The sequence below is a fragment of the Balaenoptera acutorostrata genome, chromosome 17 (genome assembly GCF_949987535.1).
Source record: "Balaenoptera acutorostrata chromosome 17, mBalAcu1.1, whole genome shotgun sequence".
NCBI lineage: Eukaryota > Metazoa > Chordata > Mammalia > Artiodactyla > Balaenopteridae > Balaenoptera > Balaenoptera acutorostrata.
The window spans coordinates 7669106-7685493 of record NC_080080.1 but is presented as its reverse complement, the minus strand read 5'-3'; the positions used below and the strand labels follow the sequence as shown (position 1 = coordinate 7685493).

Below are 16388 nucleotides of genomic sequence, written 5' to 3'. Positions count from 1 at the left end.
GCTGGTTCCAACCAATTATAAGCTGTGTGACTTTGGATAACTCTCTTAACCTTTCTGAACCTCAATGTTCTTATTTGCAAAAGGGGGCTTGTGAAATATGAGGGAAAAAAGATAATGTGTTTCAAAGAGTCTTTGAATTGCAGACAAGCTTTGATGAGCAGGAAAGATTTTCTCTCCAGCTAAACCTGTATCTCCAGGCTCATCTCCCATCACCATCTCGGTGTATTTCCTATCCTTCAGATAACAGGACACTCACATGTCTCCAAACATCATCTATTCTTTTACACATCTAGGCTGAAACACATGGGAACATTTTTTTCCAGCTCTTAGCCTCAGCTCCGCCTTTCCCAGCCATGGCAGAACTTGTCAATCGCATTGGTCAATGTTCGAAGTGTTTGCTAAGCCACATTCACTAGAAGGTGTCTTCACTGCAGTCAGGCACACTCACGCCTTCTCGCTCTTACAATTCTCGCTCACGCCTTCTCGCTCTTACAATTCCTACCCGGATGTGGTAAGCAGACCTTGTGGTAAGCAGACCCTGGTCTCTCAGGGCAGGCTGCCTGCACAGTTTTCTCCCTCTTCCAGATTCCATGTTATTAGATGGGTAATTGGACCCAAGTCCACTTGAATACCATCAGCCTCTCTCCACAAATAACCTAAGTATGCAGGTGCCAAGAATCAGCTATGGTTTTGGGACAGGGAGGATGGTGAAAAAGGGCAGAATGAAGACCCCATCATTGCCTTGAGCCTTAGCTGCGTACTCCAATGCAGTCTTGGAGAGTGATCTCTGAACTACTGGGTGTTGCACACTGTGTAGCTCATAATAAAATGGTTTTGACTCCTAGACGTGTATCTGTTTTGGAAATGCAAAGGAGGCTCTTGGGATGATTGACAGGGCAGGACTCAGTCACTCCTGTACGCTGTCTGTCACAACACCACCTGCGACCCTCACCTCTAGTGCAGTCAGCCCTTCCACTCTCCTCTAAAAGGCCAACTCCAAGAACCTTCCCTCAACTCCCCAGTTCAGACTTCCGTGCCCCCAACCAGGTTGTCATGGTACTTTGCTCACACCTCCAATGCAACCTACATTTTACTCCCTGGTATTGCACTGATTTGTGTACTTGGCTCTGTCCTCTCCCGTACTTTAAATCCTCCAGGAAATTTCTATTCTATGTGCATCTCCTGAGCTCCCAGAACTGCCTAGGACATAATAGGCCCTCAATAAATGTGTTGAAGGAACATTAACATTACTTGAATGCTACCTGCCTTTATTCCCCAAAGGGGAATACATATCTGTCGTTTTCATAGTTTACATCTTGAGAGAAAACTGAAAAAAGAGGCTTTCTGAAAGCATATCAGAATTCTTGATCTAACTTTAAAAAGCCTGCAGCCATTGTAACATTTCTTTTCCATCTTCCCTGAGAATCTTTCATAACTTCAGTGGACTTTATTCAAGCTTTTAAAGGTTATATGCTTTCCCCAGCACCATTTATCTTTCAGGAAGCTTCATAACATCACTGCAGGTTTGTCGGGAGAAAAGTCTCCCATCAAACTCCCCTGCCTGGTAAACAGTCTTCAAAGCCTTTGCAGTTGGAGTTCCCATTGAGCTGAGCAGCCAGAAGTTCATGTGTGTTAAACCTTGGTTTGCCTGGGACCCGTGGCTGACTGAGAGCATTGATTTGGGTGGCCTCTGCTTCCCCTCTGCTCTCTGAGATTCCTCAGCTTTTTGGCAAGGAATAGCTAACTGTTGTCAGCACTCTTCCCAGAACTTTACATGTAATAAAACCTGTAGCCCTCACACCCACCCTCTGAAGTAGGGGGTTGTTACTACCCGCATGCTGCTGATGGGGAAACCAGGGCATTGACCCTGGACGAGTGCAGGAAAGCTGCAAGTGGCAGGAGTGGGCCCCAACCACCAGGCTCCCTTGTCTCTCAATCAGGAAAACATGGACTTTAGGGTCAGACAAATGGAGTTCCATGCGTGTGACCTTGGTAAATCATTTAGCTCTCAGAATGTCACAAACTCAGGCGGGCAAAAAATGTGACCTTAATTTTTTTAATCTCTTGAATGTTTTAACGGGAGTATAATTTCCAGTCAATGAAATACTCATTTCTTGTGTATCATTTGATAAGTTATGATCAATAGACATTCATGTAATGCGTACGCTTCTCAAGATAGAGAATATGTTTGTCACCCTCAGAAAGTTCTTTGAACACTTTCCCAGTCAACCTCCACTCCTCCGATGAATCATTACTCTGTTTTCTCTTACCTTCAATAAATTATTTAATTTGTTATCTTTAACTTAACCTAATTATTTCAAACTCTCATTCTATGTAGTATGAAAAACATAATCTCAGCCAATTCAGGTCTTTTCCCATGCTATTTCCCTGAGATTTTATATAACATTTAGAGGTGAAGGTTGTGCTACATTACCCCACATTTTCTGAGATGGTGGGAGGTATTCTCAAGGCCACTTGTCCATGCTGGTTTCTGCTGGGAGGTGCCTGGCCCTGCCTGGTCCTCGGTGTGGCCCACGTAGGTTGCGCCACTTTTTTCTCCAGCATCAAGGTCTCTTCAGCCTGGACCCTCTCTCTCAGCTTCACCAGGGCCCCTTTGAGGACACGGGAATATCTACAGAATACACGGGACACGGGAATATCTGTGTGTCCTGCAGCTACAGCCCTGCACACACAGCTGAGTGGAGAATTCTTCAAAGTACTTGCAGGCCCTCTCTGCCTAGATCAGCCCTGAACCCACATCTTCTTTGGTGTGTCATCACCTCCCCCAGGCACACCTGAGAAAAGTCACCTCAACACCTGAATCTCACACAGCAAAGAGGGTTATTTCTGCCATCACTCTTCTTTCTGGCTATGCAGGGAGAGCAATAGCTGTACCTATATATCTACATATTCTGTAGAGCAAAGGGTCACTTGTTTTCAGGGAACCCAGCACTTATTCTCTCCTTGCTCCCTTTAATATCCTCCCTAAATTCTGAGGACTCTTTCAGAGTCTCAGGGTCAGACACATCAAATATCTCAGTGACTTCTTGCTATTCCTCCCAAGCCATTCCTTTCCCCGATGCAGCAAATGGATGAGATCCCCTTGCAGCAAGCAGGAAGGGTCTCAGTGCAGCAGGAAATCTGAAGAAAAGAATCACATTTGTTAACATATTGAAATACCATCCCAGCACAGAGAAAAATGATAGTACAAGAGGACCACAGAGCTACTGCATTAATGAGCTGATTCCTCAAAACATTCACATCATTAGCATTTAATAAATTGCCATTATTATACAACGTCTAGATATGGAAAGTATCATCAGATTAAACATGAACCACATCTTTCACTGTGTGCTCTGCGGGTGTTGTCTGTAGATGGGACTAATGGGCTGTTGGTGACACCTGGAAGGACAGTATGAATTTGGAAAGCCCTGAACAGCCGAGATGCAGAGAGTGAGTGAAATGTGGCAGTGACATCTGCAGAGTGGCTTGGATCATTGCTGGCAGCTGGAGTCCAAATCAGTGAAAGCAGGGGAATATAAAAGTTAATAAGCAGGGGAGGGAGAGCTGTATCCTGTTCCCTGGACAGAGCTGCACCAGGATCCTTTTGAAGGCTTAACCGCCAATGTACTTCTGGTCTTAGCCCCCAGGACGGGGAATACATTACGGTGGAAGGACCCAGGGCCAGACAGGTCTGGGTGTGAGCTCTCCAGAATCAGCCTAGTGTCCCTAAGAGCTGGCTCCAAAGTCAGACACCCTGGCTCTGCCACGGAAGTGCTGTGACCTTGGGCAACTTGCTCCACCTCTTTTTTCCCTCCGTTTCCTAATCAATAAAATGGAAAGAAAATTGTGTGGGAGGGATGTAGAAAAACCTTCTCTTTGCCTGTGGTTTCCAGGAGAAATGACTGACCCTAAAAACTCCTGGTCTGGGCTTCCCTGGTGGCGCAGTGGTTGAGAGTCTGCCTGCCAATGCAGGGGACACGGGTTCGAGCCCTGGTCTGGGAGGATCCCACATGCCGCGGAGCAACTAGGCCCATGAGCCACAATTACTGAGCCTGCGCGTCTGGAGCCTGTGCTCCGCAACAAGAGAGGCCGCGACAGTGAGAGGCCCGCGCACCGCGATGAAGAGTGGCCCCCGCTTGCCGCAACTGGAGAAAGCCCTCACACAGAAACGAAGACTCAACACAGCCAAAAATAAATAAATAAATAAATAAAAACCCATTTAGCCATCCATTAAAAAAAAAAACATAGTACATAACAATGAAAATAATGAATTATTGATACACAAAACCAATATGGATGGTCTCACAGACATAGCACTGAGTGAAAAAGCTAGATATAAATAAATTATTGGAAGTGTATTTTCGTTTATAAGAAGTTCAGAAATTGGCAACACCAATCCATGATGATAGAGGACTCAAGGAGTGGTTAGATTTATGGTGGAGTGTTCATTAATAGGGCTCAAAGGTATGCTATTGTAATTATTAATAGATATTTCACTTTTAAAGATCACATAAGCTCTCATTCTCTGTATCCTTGTCTGTAAAATGCCGTCAATAATTGTACAGGTTAACTAAGGAAATGTACATAAATCACGTGGCACATAGCGGGCGCTCAGTAAACATTACCTCCCTTATCCTAGTTAAAACGTGTTATTCTTAGAAAGGCGTGTTGACGCTGCTCCATGTTGTGCCGACAGAGAAGGGAAGAATGCTCTACAAATACTGCGCCCCAGGATGGGTCTCCCAAAATGTATGTAACATATGTCCCCCTCTGAGGTAACTGACATGCTGTATACGCCTCTCTCAAGGTTTTCACCCATGTACTCTCTTCTACAAAGATTTCTGTAGATCACCTAATGTCCTATAGAACCATATCCTCCCCATTTTACCCTGTGCATAAAAGATACCTGTTTGTGTATTTTATCTCAGAAGTGGAGTGGCATTTGAAGACAGGACATCCAAGTTCCCAAACTGAGCCCGCCAATTACAGACCCCTGACCTATGTCTTGGTTGTTTTATATGTAAGAGGGCTGTGGATGACGAGATGCATTGGAGCACTGCACTGAGAAGTACGCGAGAGAATCACAGGAAGGTGCTTGGAAACAAGAAAGTGCTGTAAAAGCAATGTTGTGTCAAGAGTGAACCTAGGTTAACGAGAAGCCATCTTCCCTGTGGGTACTCTAGTTTAAAATAACTCAAACCTCAAGAAAATTGATGCCATCTGTGCTTGTTTCAACGTGTGCAACCAACTGTCTTCTCCTGGTAAAGTCAGTCTGCAAGACATCAGGAGCTTTAAGTAACTCCATTTATGGAATTTTACGGCTCTGAGGATATAGTTGCCATTATTATTATCCTTTATCAGGCTTATGCAATATGCTAGGGCAGAAGAAAGGGAAAAGTTATTTAAGACAGAAACCCACCACAGCTACTTCTCCCTTCCAAGAGACTGACATAATTCATCTTCAGAGGAGAAGGTGCAGTTGTTTGTGAAAGCATCTTGATGTTTTGGTGAGAAAGTGAAGCGCCCTAGGCTGAGCCCAAATGAGAAGAAAGGAACAAAAAGAGAGAGAGAGGACTTGCTCTAAATCCTACTGGGAAGGAGTTTTGAGCCTGGGAAATTAAGAAACAGAGGGAGATGCAAGAGTTTTTAGGGAGGGAAGAGAGAAAGGGAGAAAAAGAGAAGTGGAGTGTGGTAGACTTAGAGACCCAAACCATATGACACCAGGAAGGGGTCAAAGAGAAATCAGTTGCTAGGAATTGGAGGGCAGTGATTCCTGCCATCCAACATGATGTTGCTACTGTTCTGTGCCCCTCAACGATAATCTGTATCCCCAAAGCCTTCCTTAAAAGTCTGTCATAACTAGTAGCTTCATAAAAGTGGTGCACTGGGGAAATTAAAAGAGAGAGAGAGAATCAATATCAGAATCCAGCAACATAAGAAAATGGTGCAGAAAGAGGGCTTTTACTCCAGGACACAAGTCTGTGAACAGGGCTGTCTATAACCCTGGGGAAACCGGAAATGAGAGAGGTAAGCATGAGTGTGTAACCCCCTGTACATCCGCAACCACGGAAGTCTCAGAAATTGTAGTGAAGGGACAAACTGTGTGCTGTGGGGCCTCAGATAACCGTATTTAAATCTTTCTTTTTTTTTTTTAACATCTTTATTGGAGTATAATTGCTTTACAATGGTGTGTTAGTTTCTGCTGTATAACAAAGTGAATCAGTTATACATCCGTATTTAAATCTTAACGGCAAGAGTGTTCCCAAAATATGGACAAATTAAACTTGGAGGCGGATTTCTGGAATCCTCTGAATTGATCTCTATTCTTTCTAAAATTTGAATTGAGGAGGAAGCCCAGAGATCATCAGCTGCAACTGCCTCATTCTGATAATGAGAAAATAGAGACCCAGAGCTATGGGCAGCTTGAACAGTTCACTAGCTTATTGAGCAAGGTACACTTGATGAGTACAGTAAAGAGGTTTTATTTGTTTGTTTATTGTTTTAGCACTGCCTCCCTCTGTTCCACTGGATCTCCCTCATCCTCCCCTTAACAGATCTCAAGCACATACTAAAGATTTTTAGTTATTTTCAGCTACAATTACAGTTCCATTTTTAGATATCAGAAAAACCTAAACTTATTACATCAACCCTTTAATCTCAGCATCCTCTTTAAAGCTCTGTCTACTCCACGGCTCTGGCCGCCAGGGAGGTGGGGTGGGAGGGAAGCAAGGGTAAGAGTCATGGCTGGTTCCATCAATACCTCCCTCCCTGCTCCTACTCTTCCCCAATTTCATCTGTTCTTCTGGGCTCCTCCAGTGTCCAACAGGAATGAAAGAGAAGAGGAAGAGGCAAACAGTGCCTTTTATTTAGCTTGAGTATTTGAGGCCCTCTTGATTGTTAAATGTCCTATTGTGGCAGACATTCCAATGCAAGCTCCTTCTTGTGGGAGGACTTTGAGGGTTTTTGAGCATCTCCAGCTCACAGCACAGGGAAAGCCTGTAAGTTCACCAAGCATCAAGCCAATCCATGCCATCGTGGACCGCTCCAAATTACTAAGTGTTCCTCATAATTGACTTAGGTTGGGGAACCCCATTCCCCTCCTATTTTAGGGGGTCCTCCACTTTTCAAATTGCCTTCAAAGACACCTCCTCAATCGCTCTCCAGTCTTTTCTCCATGAAGACTGATGCTCATTGGATCTGTACCTGAATTTCATGGTGAAATGAGATCTTAGACTGCATGGGGCCTTGCCACCCATGTGACCTTGGCCAGTTTACTTTACCTCTCAATCCCCTGGTTTCCTTATTGGCAAAATAGGGATTATGATCATAATATTAACCCCAGTTTTGTAAGGGTTATATGAATAAATATGTGTAAAGCTCTAAGAGCAGTGTCTGGCCCATAAATGTAAATGTTAGCTATTACTTTTATTATTGTCCTCAGCCGTGGTCCTTAGCCAAAACTCTGAAGCACTAGAATATAACCTACTTAATATCTGTATCACTCAGGTATTTCCTAGTTCAACCACCTCATCTTCTATTGAGGAAATAGAGACCCAAAGGCACTGGGAGAGATATCCAACCTTCACTGTGTTTTCCCTGTCTCAGTGTCCACAACATTCATTACCTGAATTATATATTTTGGAACATGATTGCATTTGATTACAGAGTGTCTAATCCTTTTCTCTATAATGGGATGCTGAATAAGACATTTTCTTATTTTCTACGATTTAAGGCTTAGAACCAAGAACAAGGAAGCCCAAATTACCCCATATTCTAAAGAGGACTATAAACAATTAGGCTAGACTTCTCTCCCAGGCTTGCTAAGAGGTTCAAAACATGCCCTATAACAGCCTTCAAGCCTCCCCCTCTCTCCCCCATGCTGTAAAGGGGAGGAATGAAGAAAGGAACAGAGAGAGGGCAAGAGAAATTGTCCTTGCAGGTATAGGTGTCCAATAAAATAGATAACACACAATTAAATTTGAATTTGAATATCAGATAAACAGGAATAATTCACTATGAGCATGTCCCAAATATTACATGGGACATACTTATACTAAAAGCTTATTAGTTGTTTACCTGAAATTCCAACTTACCTGGCTGTCATGTATTTTCGTTTGCTAAACCTGGCAACCTTATTGTGAGGAGAGTGGTGTTTTTGGTAAGAGTGATTCTGTCCCTTCTGAGATGGCAAGGGTAGATAGAGCTGAGCACCACATAGAAAACCACACACAATCCTCCTCAGAGGCTCCCATCCTTGGGGAAATTACTAAGACGAGGTCAAGAGACAGACTAGGAATGTCTTTCCACTACTAACATATCATCACTTGCAAAACAGAATCCCTGCCTCCTCCAGCCCCTGGGAAGAGGGGAGGAAGTATTTTCTCATCTTAGGGTAGGGAAGATTAAAATCTCCCATCACATACACACACACACACACACACACACACACACACCACACACACATACACACACTCCATGGTACCAAAGTGATGGGAGAAATGAATGCAGATCACACATCCCTCCCCATTTCCGGTCACTCAATACGAAGGTTGAAAATGTTATTTCAGATTGAAGTTTTAATCTGGAGCCCATTTTTAATGATCAAGAAAGGCCAGAACTTTCACTTCTGCAAAGGTGGAGTAGATGTACTTTATCCTATTCCATCCACTAAGTACAACTAAGAACCCAGGACATTGTATATAAAACAAACAAAAGAAAACTGCAAGGTAGAAAGAAGGCAGACAAACGGACAAGCTAGGAACCTGAGGACCCAAGAAATGATATGGTGATGAGTTCCCTGTTTTATTGCTTGTTTTCTGGTTCTTTTTTTCCTTATATATCCAGACTGGATACTGCAGAACCCAGCAATCCAGAAATGCCAATGGGTACAGGCAAAGAAAGCCCCATGAAAAACCTGCTCTTTCTAGCTAAAGGAGTCAAAAAGGGGTAGCCTAGCAAGATAGAAAACGCTTAGACAATGATTTCTCTACTCTAGCTAAACACCACAGAAACAACCCTGAACCCCACCCTCAGCCTCTCCAACAAAGGCCAAGTGGAGAGCATGGACTTCACCCTTACCGGGCTGGAACAAGGCACCCAACTCCCTTGCTGGGACAGACCCAGAGAGCTGAGTGGGGAGCCGAGATTTTCACTATTACTCAACAGTAAGGAGGTCTCTCTCCAAGCCCCTTTCTCTCCCTTTTTTTGAGGTGTCAGTGGGGACCACATGGGAGGCTGGACTTCCACTCCACTTGGTAGTAATAAGTTCCATTCCCTCTCCACTAGGGTGGTGTCAGAGAAGATCTAGTGAACAGTCAGGACTTTCATACCATTTCTCATCAGTACTGAGGCATTCCACCCATGGAGTCAGGGAGGGCCCTGGGGGGGAGCAGTAATGAGGTATCCTTCACCCTCCCAGATGGAGCAGTAATTAGCAGAGACCTAGTGGGAGCCAGAGCTCCCACACCCACCCAGCAGCAGTAAGGAACCCCTTCCTCACCCACAAATGCCAATGAAGGCTGAATGGAGAAGCTGCAATTCCACCCCATCTGGCAGTAATGAGGTGGTACCACATCCATCAGACTAGTTTCAGAGGGTTCTTGCCAAAATAGAATAAATAGCATCCTTTTAAAACTCTTCTAACATAATAACCAAAATGTCCCAGTTTCAACTGAAAATGATTCATCATACCAAGAACCAGGAAGATCTCAAAATGAGTTTAAAAAAATAAACAACCAATAGATACCCAACACCGAGATGACAACAATGTTAAAGTTATCTGACAGGAATTTTACAGCAATCATTATAAAAATGCTTTAATGAACAACTGTGAAGACACTTGAAACAAATGTTAAAGTGGAATGTTTCAGCAAAGAAATAGAAAACCTCAGCAAACAAACAGAAGATATAAAGAGGAACTGAACAGAAATTTTAGAGCTGAAAAATAAATAATGGCTAAAGGAAGTTCTCTAAACAGAAAGGAAATGATAAAAGAAGGAATCTTGGAATATCTGGAAGAAGGAATTTTGGAACATCTGGAAGAAGAAACACAGAAAGAGCAATATAGGAGCAAATACAGTTTACTGTCTTCCTTCTCTTGAGTTTTCTAAATTACGTGTGATGGCTCAAGCCAGAATTGTTAACTCTGCCTGATGTAGTTCTCAATGTGTGTAAAGGAAACCTCTGAGACAATTATATTAAAAATGAGAGAGGGTAAAGGGACATAAATGGAGGTTAAGATTTTTACCCTTCACTCAAACAGGTGAAGTGTTGACATCTGTAGATTGTGATAAATCATGTATATGCAGTGTAATACCTGGACACTAAAATAGCTATACAAAGATACAGACTCAGAAGCACTCCTCCAGATCAAATAAACCAGAATTTGAAAAGAAAGTTCAAGTGAACCACAGATAGGCAAGCAAAAGAAAACAGAGAAGCAAAACAGAGAGGCCAAACAGAAAACAAAAAATAAAGTGGCAAACTTGAACCTTAACTTATTAATAATTACATTAAATGGAAAATGTCTAAGTTTACCAATTAAAACACAGAGATTAAGAGAGTGGATTTAAAAAGAAATATGACCCAACTATATGCTGTCTACATGAAATCACTTCAAATATAATAATTTTTATAAGTTGATAGTGAAAGAATAGAAAAAATACCATGGAAACATTAACCAAAAAAAAAAAAAAAAAAGACGTTGGTGTATTCATATTAGTCAAGCAAATTACCAAAGATGGAGAGAGACATTATATAATGATAAAAAGGTCAATCCACAAAGAAGACATAGAAATCCTAGGGACTTCCCTGGAGGTCCAGTGGTTAAGACTCTGCGCTTCCAATCCAGGGGGTGTAGGTTCGATCCCTGGTCGGGGAACTAAGAACCCACATGCCACATGGCATAGCCAAAAAAGAAAAAAGAAAAAGAAAAAAAAGAGAAATCCTAACTGTGTATGCACCAAACAATAAAGTTGAAGAATATGTGAAGCAAAAACTAATAAAACTGAAAGGAGAAATAGACACATACAATACAAAATTATCACTGGAGATTTTAACATTCATCCCTCAACAATTGATAAAACAATTAGACAAAAAGTTACCAAAGATACAGAAGAAGCCAACAATACCATCAACCAACAGGTTATAATCAATGTGTTTAGAATGTTTCCCACTAACTCCAGCAGAATACACTCTCTCTTTATGTGCCTACAGAACATATGCCAAGATAGAGCATATCGTGGGCCATAAAACAACCTCAACAAATGTGAAAGAACTGAAATCGTGAAAACTGTACTTTCTGACAAAAATAGAATCAAACTAGAAATCAATAAAAGAAAAACAAGAAAATCTTCAAACACTTTTAAACTAAACAACCCACTTCTAAATAATCTGTGAGTAAAAGAGGAATAAAACAATACACTGAACTGAATGAGAATAAAAACACTATGTATAAAAATATACGGGTCTCAGAGCAGTGCTGAGAGAGAAATTATAGCACTAAATGTTTACATCATCAGTATAATTACAAATCAATTATCTAAGTCCTTACCCTAAGATACTAGAAAAAAAAAGAACAAAATAAACTCAAACTAAGCAGAAGTAAGGAAATAACAAAGATAAGGGCAGAAATTAATGAAATTTAAAGCAGAAAAACAAAGAAAAAAATCAATGAAACAAAAAGCTGGTTTCTTTTAAAAGGTCAGTCAGATTGACAAACCTCTAGCAAGAGTGAAAAAGGAAAAAAAAGAGATAAGAAGCATTTTATTAATATCAGGAATAAAACAAGAATATTACTACAGACCTTGTAGATAACAAAAGGATAATAAGGAAGCACTATGCATTCTACACAAATCAATTTCACAACATAGATGATATAGGACAATTCCTCAAAAAGTACAAACTAACAAATCTTACCCAATATGAAATAGATCATTTGAATAGCCCTGTAACTATTAAGGAAACTAAATTCATAATTTAAAACTCCTGAAAAGACATCTCCAAGTCCAGATGGTTTTGCTAGAAATTTTTACCAAATGTTTGAAGAAGAATTAACAATTCTACACAATCCCTTCCATAAAAATAGGAGAGAAAGGAACATATCCAGCTCATTCCATGAAACCAGTATTACATTCATATTCATACCAAAACCAAAGACATCATTATAATAGAAAACCACAGATCAATATCCCTTATGAAGATAGATACAAAAATCCTTAACAAGATGTTAGTAAATTAAATCCATCAGCTTTTACATAATTTAACACCCACTCATGATATAAAACAAAACTCTCAAAAAATAAATGTAGAAAGGAAGTTCTTCAACTTGAGAAAGAATGTCTACAACAATGAAAGACTGAATGCTTTCTCCCTGAGACTGGGAACAAGGTAAAGACATCTCTCACCACACTCTTCAATGTAGGGCTGAAATTTTTAGCTGACGCAATAAGGTAATAAAAGGAGATGAAAGGCATACAGATCATTAAAGAATTGTCTCTATTTGCTGATGGCGTAATTGCCTTTATAATATGATCATCCCAAGGAATCTACATACAATCTCCTAGAATGAATTAAGTGAGTTCAGCAAGGTTGCAGAATGTAAGATCAACATACAAAGGTCAACTGTATTTCTACATACTAGCAATAAACACATAGACACCAGAATTTTTTTTTTAAATACCATTTACTATTGCTAAAAAATAAATATTAAACACTTTAGTGCCAATCTGACAAACCATGTACAGGATATATGCTGAAAACTGATGAAAGAAATCAAAGAAAGTCCAAAATGAATGGAGAGACATACCATGTTCGTGGATTGGAAGACTCAACATAGTAAATGTCATCAGTTCCCTCCAAATTGATAAACATGTTTAATGCAATTCCTATAAAATCCCAGCAAATTATTTTTGTAGATATATAAGATTATTTTAATATTTATTTGGAAAGGCAAAATAATTAGAATGGTGTGGTAGGTAGAACAATGCCTGCTCCTAAAATGTCCATGTCCTCATCCTAAGAATTGCAAATACGTTAGTTCACGTGGCAAGGGGAATTAAGGCAGATGAAATTAAGATTGCTAACCATTGTCTTAAAGCAAGGAAATTAACCCATATTATCCAGGCGGGTCCACAGTAATCACAAGATCCTTATAAATGGAATAGGAAGGCAGAGAGATGGAAGTTTGAGAGGGATTCAGACTGATGTTTCTGGCTGTGAAGATGGAGAAGGATGTCATGAGCTGAGGAATATGGGTAACCTCAAAAAGCTGGAAAAGGCATGAAAGTGGATTCTTCCTTAGAGCTCCTTCCATTAGAGACACAGCCCTGTTGACACCTAAATTTTAGCCCAGAGAGATCTATTTTTAATTTCTAACTGCCAGAACTTTGATAATAAATTTGTATTGTTTAAGCTACTATATTTATAGCAATTTTTATAGCAGCCATGGAAAACTAATACAAATAGCTAGAATTTTTTTAAAAAAAGAAAATGGAAGGAATCACTCTATCTGATATCAAGACTGTTATGGAATTGGCAAGAGACAGACACACAGATCAATGGAACAGAATAGAAAACCCAGATATAGCCTCACACAAGTATGGCCAACTGATTTTGACAAAGGTGTAGAGGCAATTCAGTGGAGGGAGGATAGTCTTTTCAAGAAATTGTACAGGAGCAACTGGACATTCACAGTCATAGATAGAGAGATACACAGATGATAGATAGATAAACCTCCACCCAAACCTCACATCTTGTACAAATGGTAACTCAAATATATCATAGATTTAAATATAAAACATAAAACTAAAAAAAGTTTTGGAAGATAATATCGGAGCAAACCTTTATGATCCAGGACTTGTTGAAGTGTTCTTTAGATACAGCACCAAAAAAAATGATAATAAAATGAAAAATTGATAAATTGGACTTCATTAAAATTAAAAACATTTCCTCTTTGAAAGTTACCATTAAGAAGATAAAAAGACAACCTGCAGACTGAGAAAATTTGTAAACCACACATCTGACAAGTGACTAGTATCTAGGATATATTTTTTAAAACTCTCAAAACTCAACACTAAAAAAATAAACAATTTAATTAGAAAGTGGACAACAGTCATGAATTAAGTTTAACTTAATTCCTAAGATTAGTTCTTGTGACATAGATGCTGCATAAAGCAGTGAAAATTTTGAAGAAGCATGGAATGGAAAGAAGATGAATAAGAAAAATAGGAAATGCCCAAAGTCAGGGAATTATAGAAAATGGTTGGGAACGTCAAGGAAGAGCATGAAAATGGCTTACGTAATAGCCTTCCTGTGTCAAGGATCAATACATGACTTTCATTTGTCTTATCTCCACCACCTGGACCCCATCCATGTCTTCATTTTTCTTCAGCATTTGAAAACCACTTATTCATTTAATAAATATATATTGTAGACCTATGCTAGGCTCTAAGGACCCAGAGTTGAACATATTAGACACTGCAATTCTCAGCTGGGCACATAAGAGCAAAATTGAAATCGTGCAGGAAGCTTTGATTCAAACTATAATACTTCCCCCCTCTTCCTCCTACAGAACCCAGCCACATATTTTTACATCCCTTCCATCAGGAAAGTGTCCATTCCCAGAACAATCAGCAGGTACAGATCAGAGTTTATCCTATTCCTCAGGTGTGTTTCAGCAGAGAAGCAAAGTCTGAGGACTGCTGATTTACATAAGTGTCACGAGAGGATGAAGGATGTCTCAATTTAACTGACACGCTGAGAACCTACCAGGTCGCAAGTGCTGTAGGCTAGTAACCAGGGTTCAAAGATTTCAAGAGAGATTCGGTCCTCATTGAGATTAGAGTTGAATAAGGCAGGCAAACCTGTAAATGAAAAGAACAATGACAAAGCAAAACATTAAGTCACTTTGCTGTACAACAGAAATTAAACACAAGATTGAAAATCAACTATACTTCAATACAAATTTTTTTTAAAAGTAGGCTCGTAGGGACCATTTATATGAGTGTACTTGTTTTTATTGGGCTGGGTGGGGTTTAGTTGGAAAACTGCCTAGCTTAAATGCTTCTTAAAATATTAGAAACCCTTTCCCAGCCCTCCCATCTTTCTGAGTCTGTTGTCACTGCCTCCACTGATTTTTTAATGTCTGGTACTTGCAGATAACAAAGGTACTGATCATTAGATGTCACCATGAATAACCAAAAGAAAAGGTAAAAGCTAACTATTTCCCAGCACGTATATACGTAATACACACATAAGATCACCCTGAAAAGAAGTGTCATAATAATAAAACATATAATTTATTGCATCCTTACTGTGTGTCAGGTATTGTACAAAGCATTTTACAGCCATTATCATACCTAATTTTCACAACACAATTGTAAAGAGGTAATTATTACCCCTACTTAATGGGCAGGAAACTAAAGCTCAGAGCACTACACAGATCATCAACAGGAGAACCAGGATTCCAACCCAGTCTAGAGTTGCTGTTTGATGGGATCAAAAAATAATACCCCTCAAGTTCAAATCAACTGACATATGGGCATATGGAGTCAGACAGATGGAAATCACAATGTCAGCTTTATTACCAGTAAAATTTGGAAGGAGGACATGGCTAAACTGTGCGAAGAAACAAGTTTAATGGTACTCCTCTGAACTGAAGCTGCCCTCCCTCCAAAATGCAGGCCCTTACTGCCCAATGCACTTTACCCAAGGACCCACATTGGAATGCTTTCTCTTTGCAGATGTACCCCAAAGAGAGGAGAGAAAATGCCCTTCAAGCTCAGGGTTCAGTGAGTAAGGAACCAGTGGGACCAATAGTATTGGGTTAGGGAAGTCTTCTAAAAGCAAAAGGAAGGAGAGAGAAACAAATGATCCACCCTAGCATGCCCTGGGGCTGGGCTCTCTTAATCCACTGGGTTTGATTTTTTTTATCCTATCATCTGCAGGAGGGAAGCTCTGTCTTCAGGAAAAGACCTCAGCTCTAATACCAGACACTGTTCCATTGAGAGTCACTCTGGAACTACAGATGGGTAGCTTGGATGTTGCCCCCAAAAATAGTTTGAATAATCAATTCATTATATGAACTCTAAAAACTTCTTCATATGTAATCTGAAAATATACTCCTAATTCTTTTTCCCACCTCCAATTATGTCCCAGCAAATTGTCTAATGTAGCTCGTTGGAGGTTCTGTGATAAGTTTTAAGATTTTCAGGGAGACACTCTGATAACTTAAAACCAATCACATAGAAATGTCCTGAAGTTGATAAAAACCACCCCCAATATCATTTTAGCAGAAAAAAAAATTAAGCTCCCAAGATAAAATCCTTTTGCAATATAAATCTAAAAGAATTAAAGACCAAAATCAAATTGTCTTGCCATGGTTAGCT

General features: G+C 40.2%; 1 protein-coding gene across 1 annotated transcript in view; it reads right to left on the bottom strand.

The window, feature by feature from the left end:
* Nucleotides 1-16388, bottom strand: part of ZFAT (zinc finger and AT-hook domain containing) — a 414334-nt gene that overhangs the window by 22029 nt on the left and 375917 nt on the right. The window contains exon 16 of the mRNA XM_057531705.1: nt 14770-14864. Within this exon, the coding sequence (XP_057387688.1) occupies nt 14790-14864 (75 nt within the window). The 3' untranslated portion in view covers nt 14770-14789. The remainder of the gene's footprint in view (nt 1-14769; nt 14865-16388) is intronic.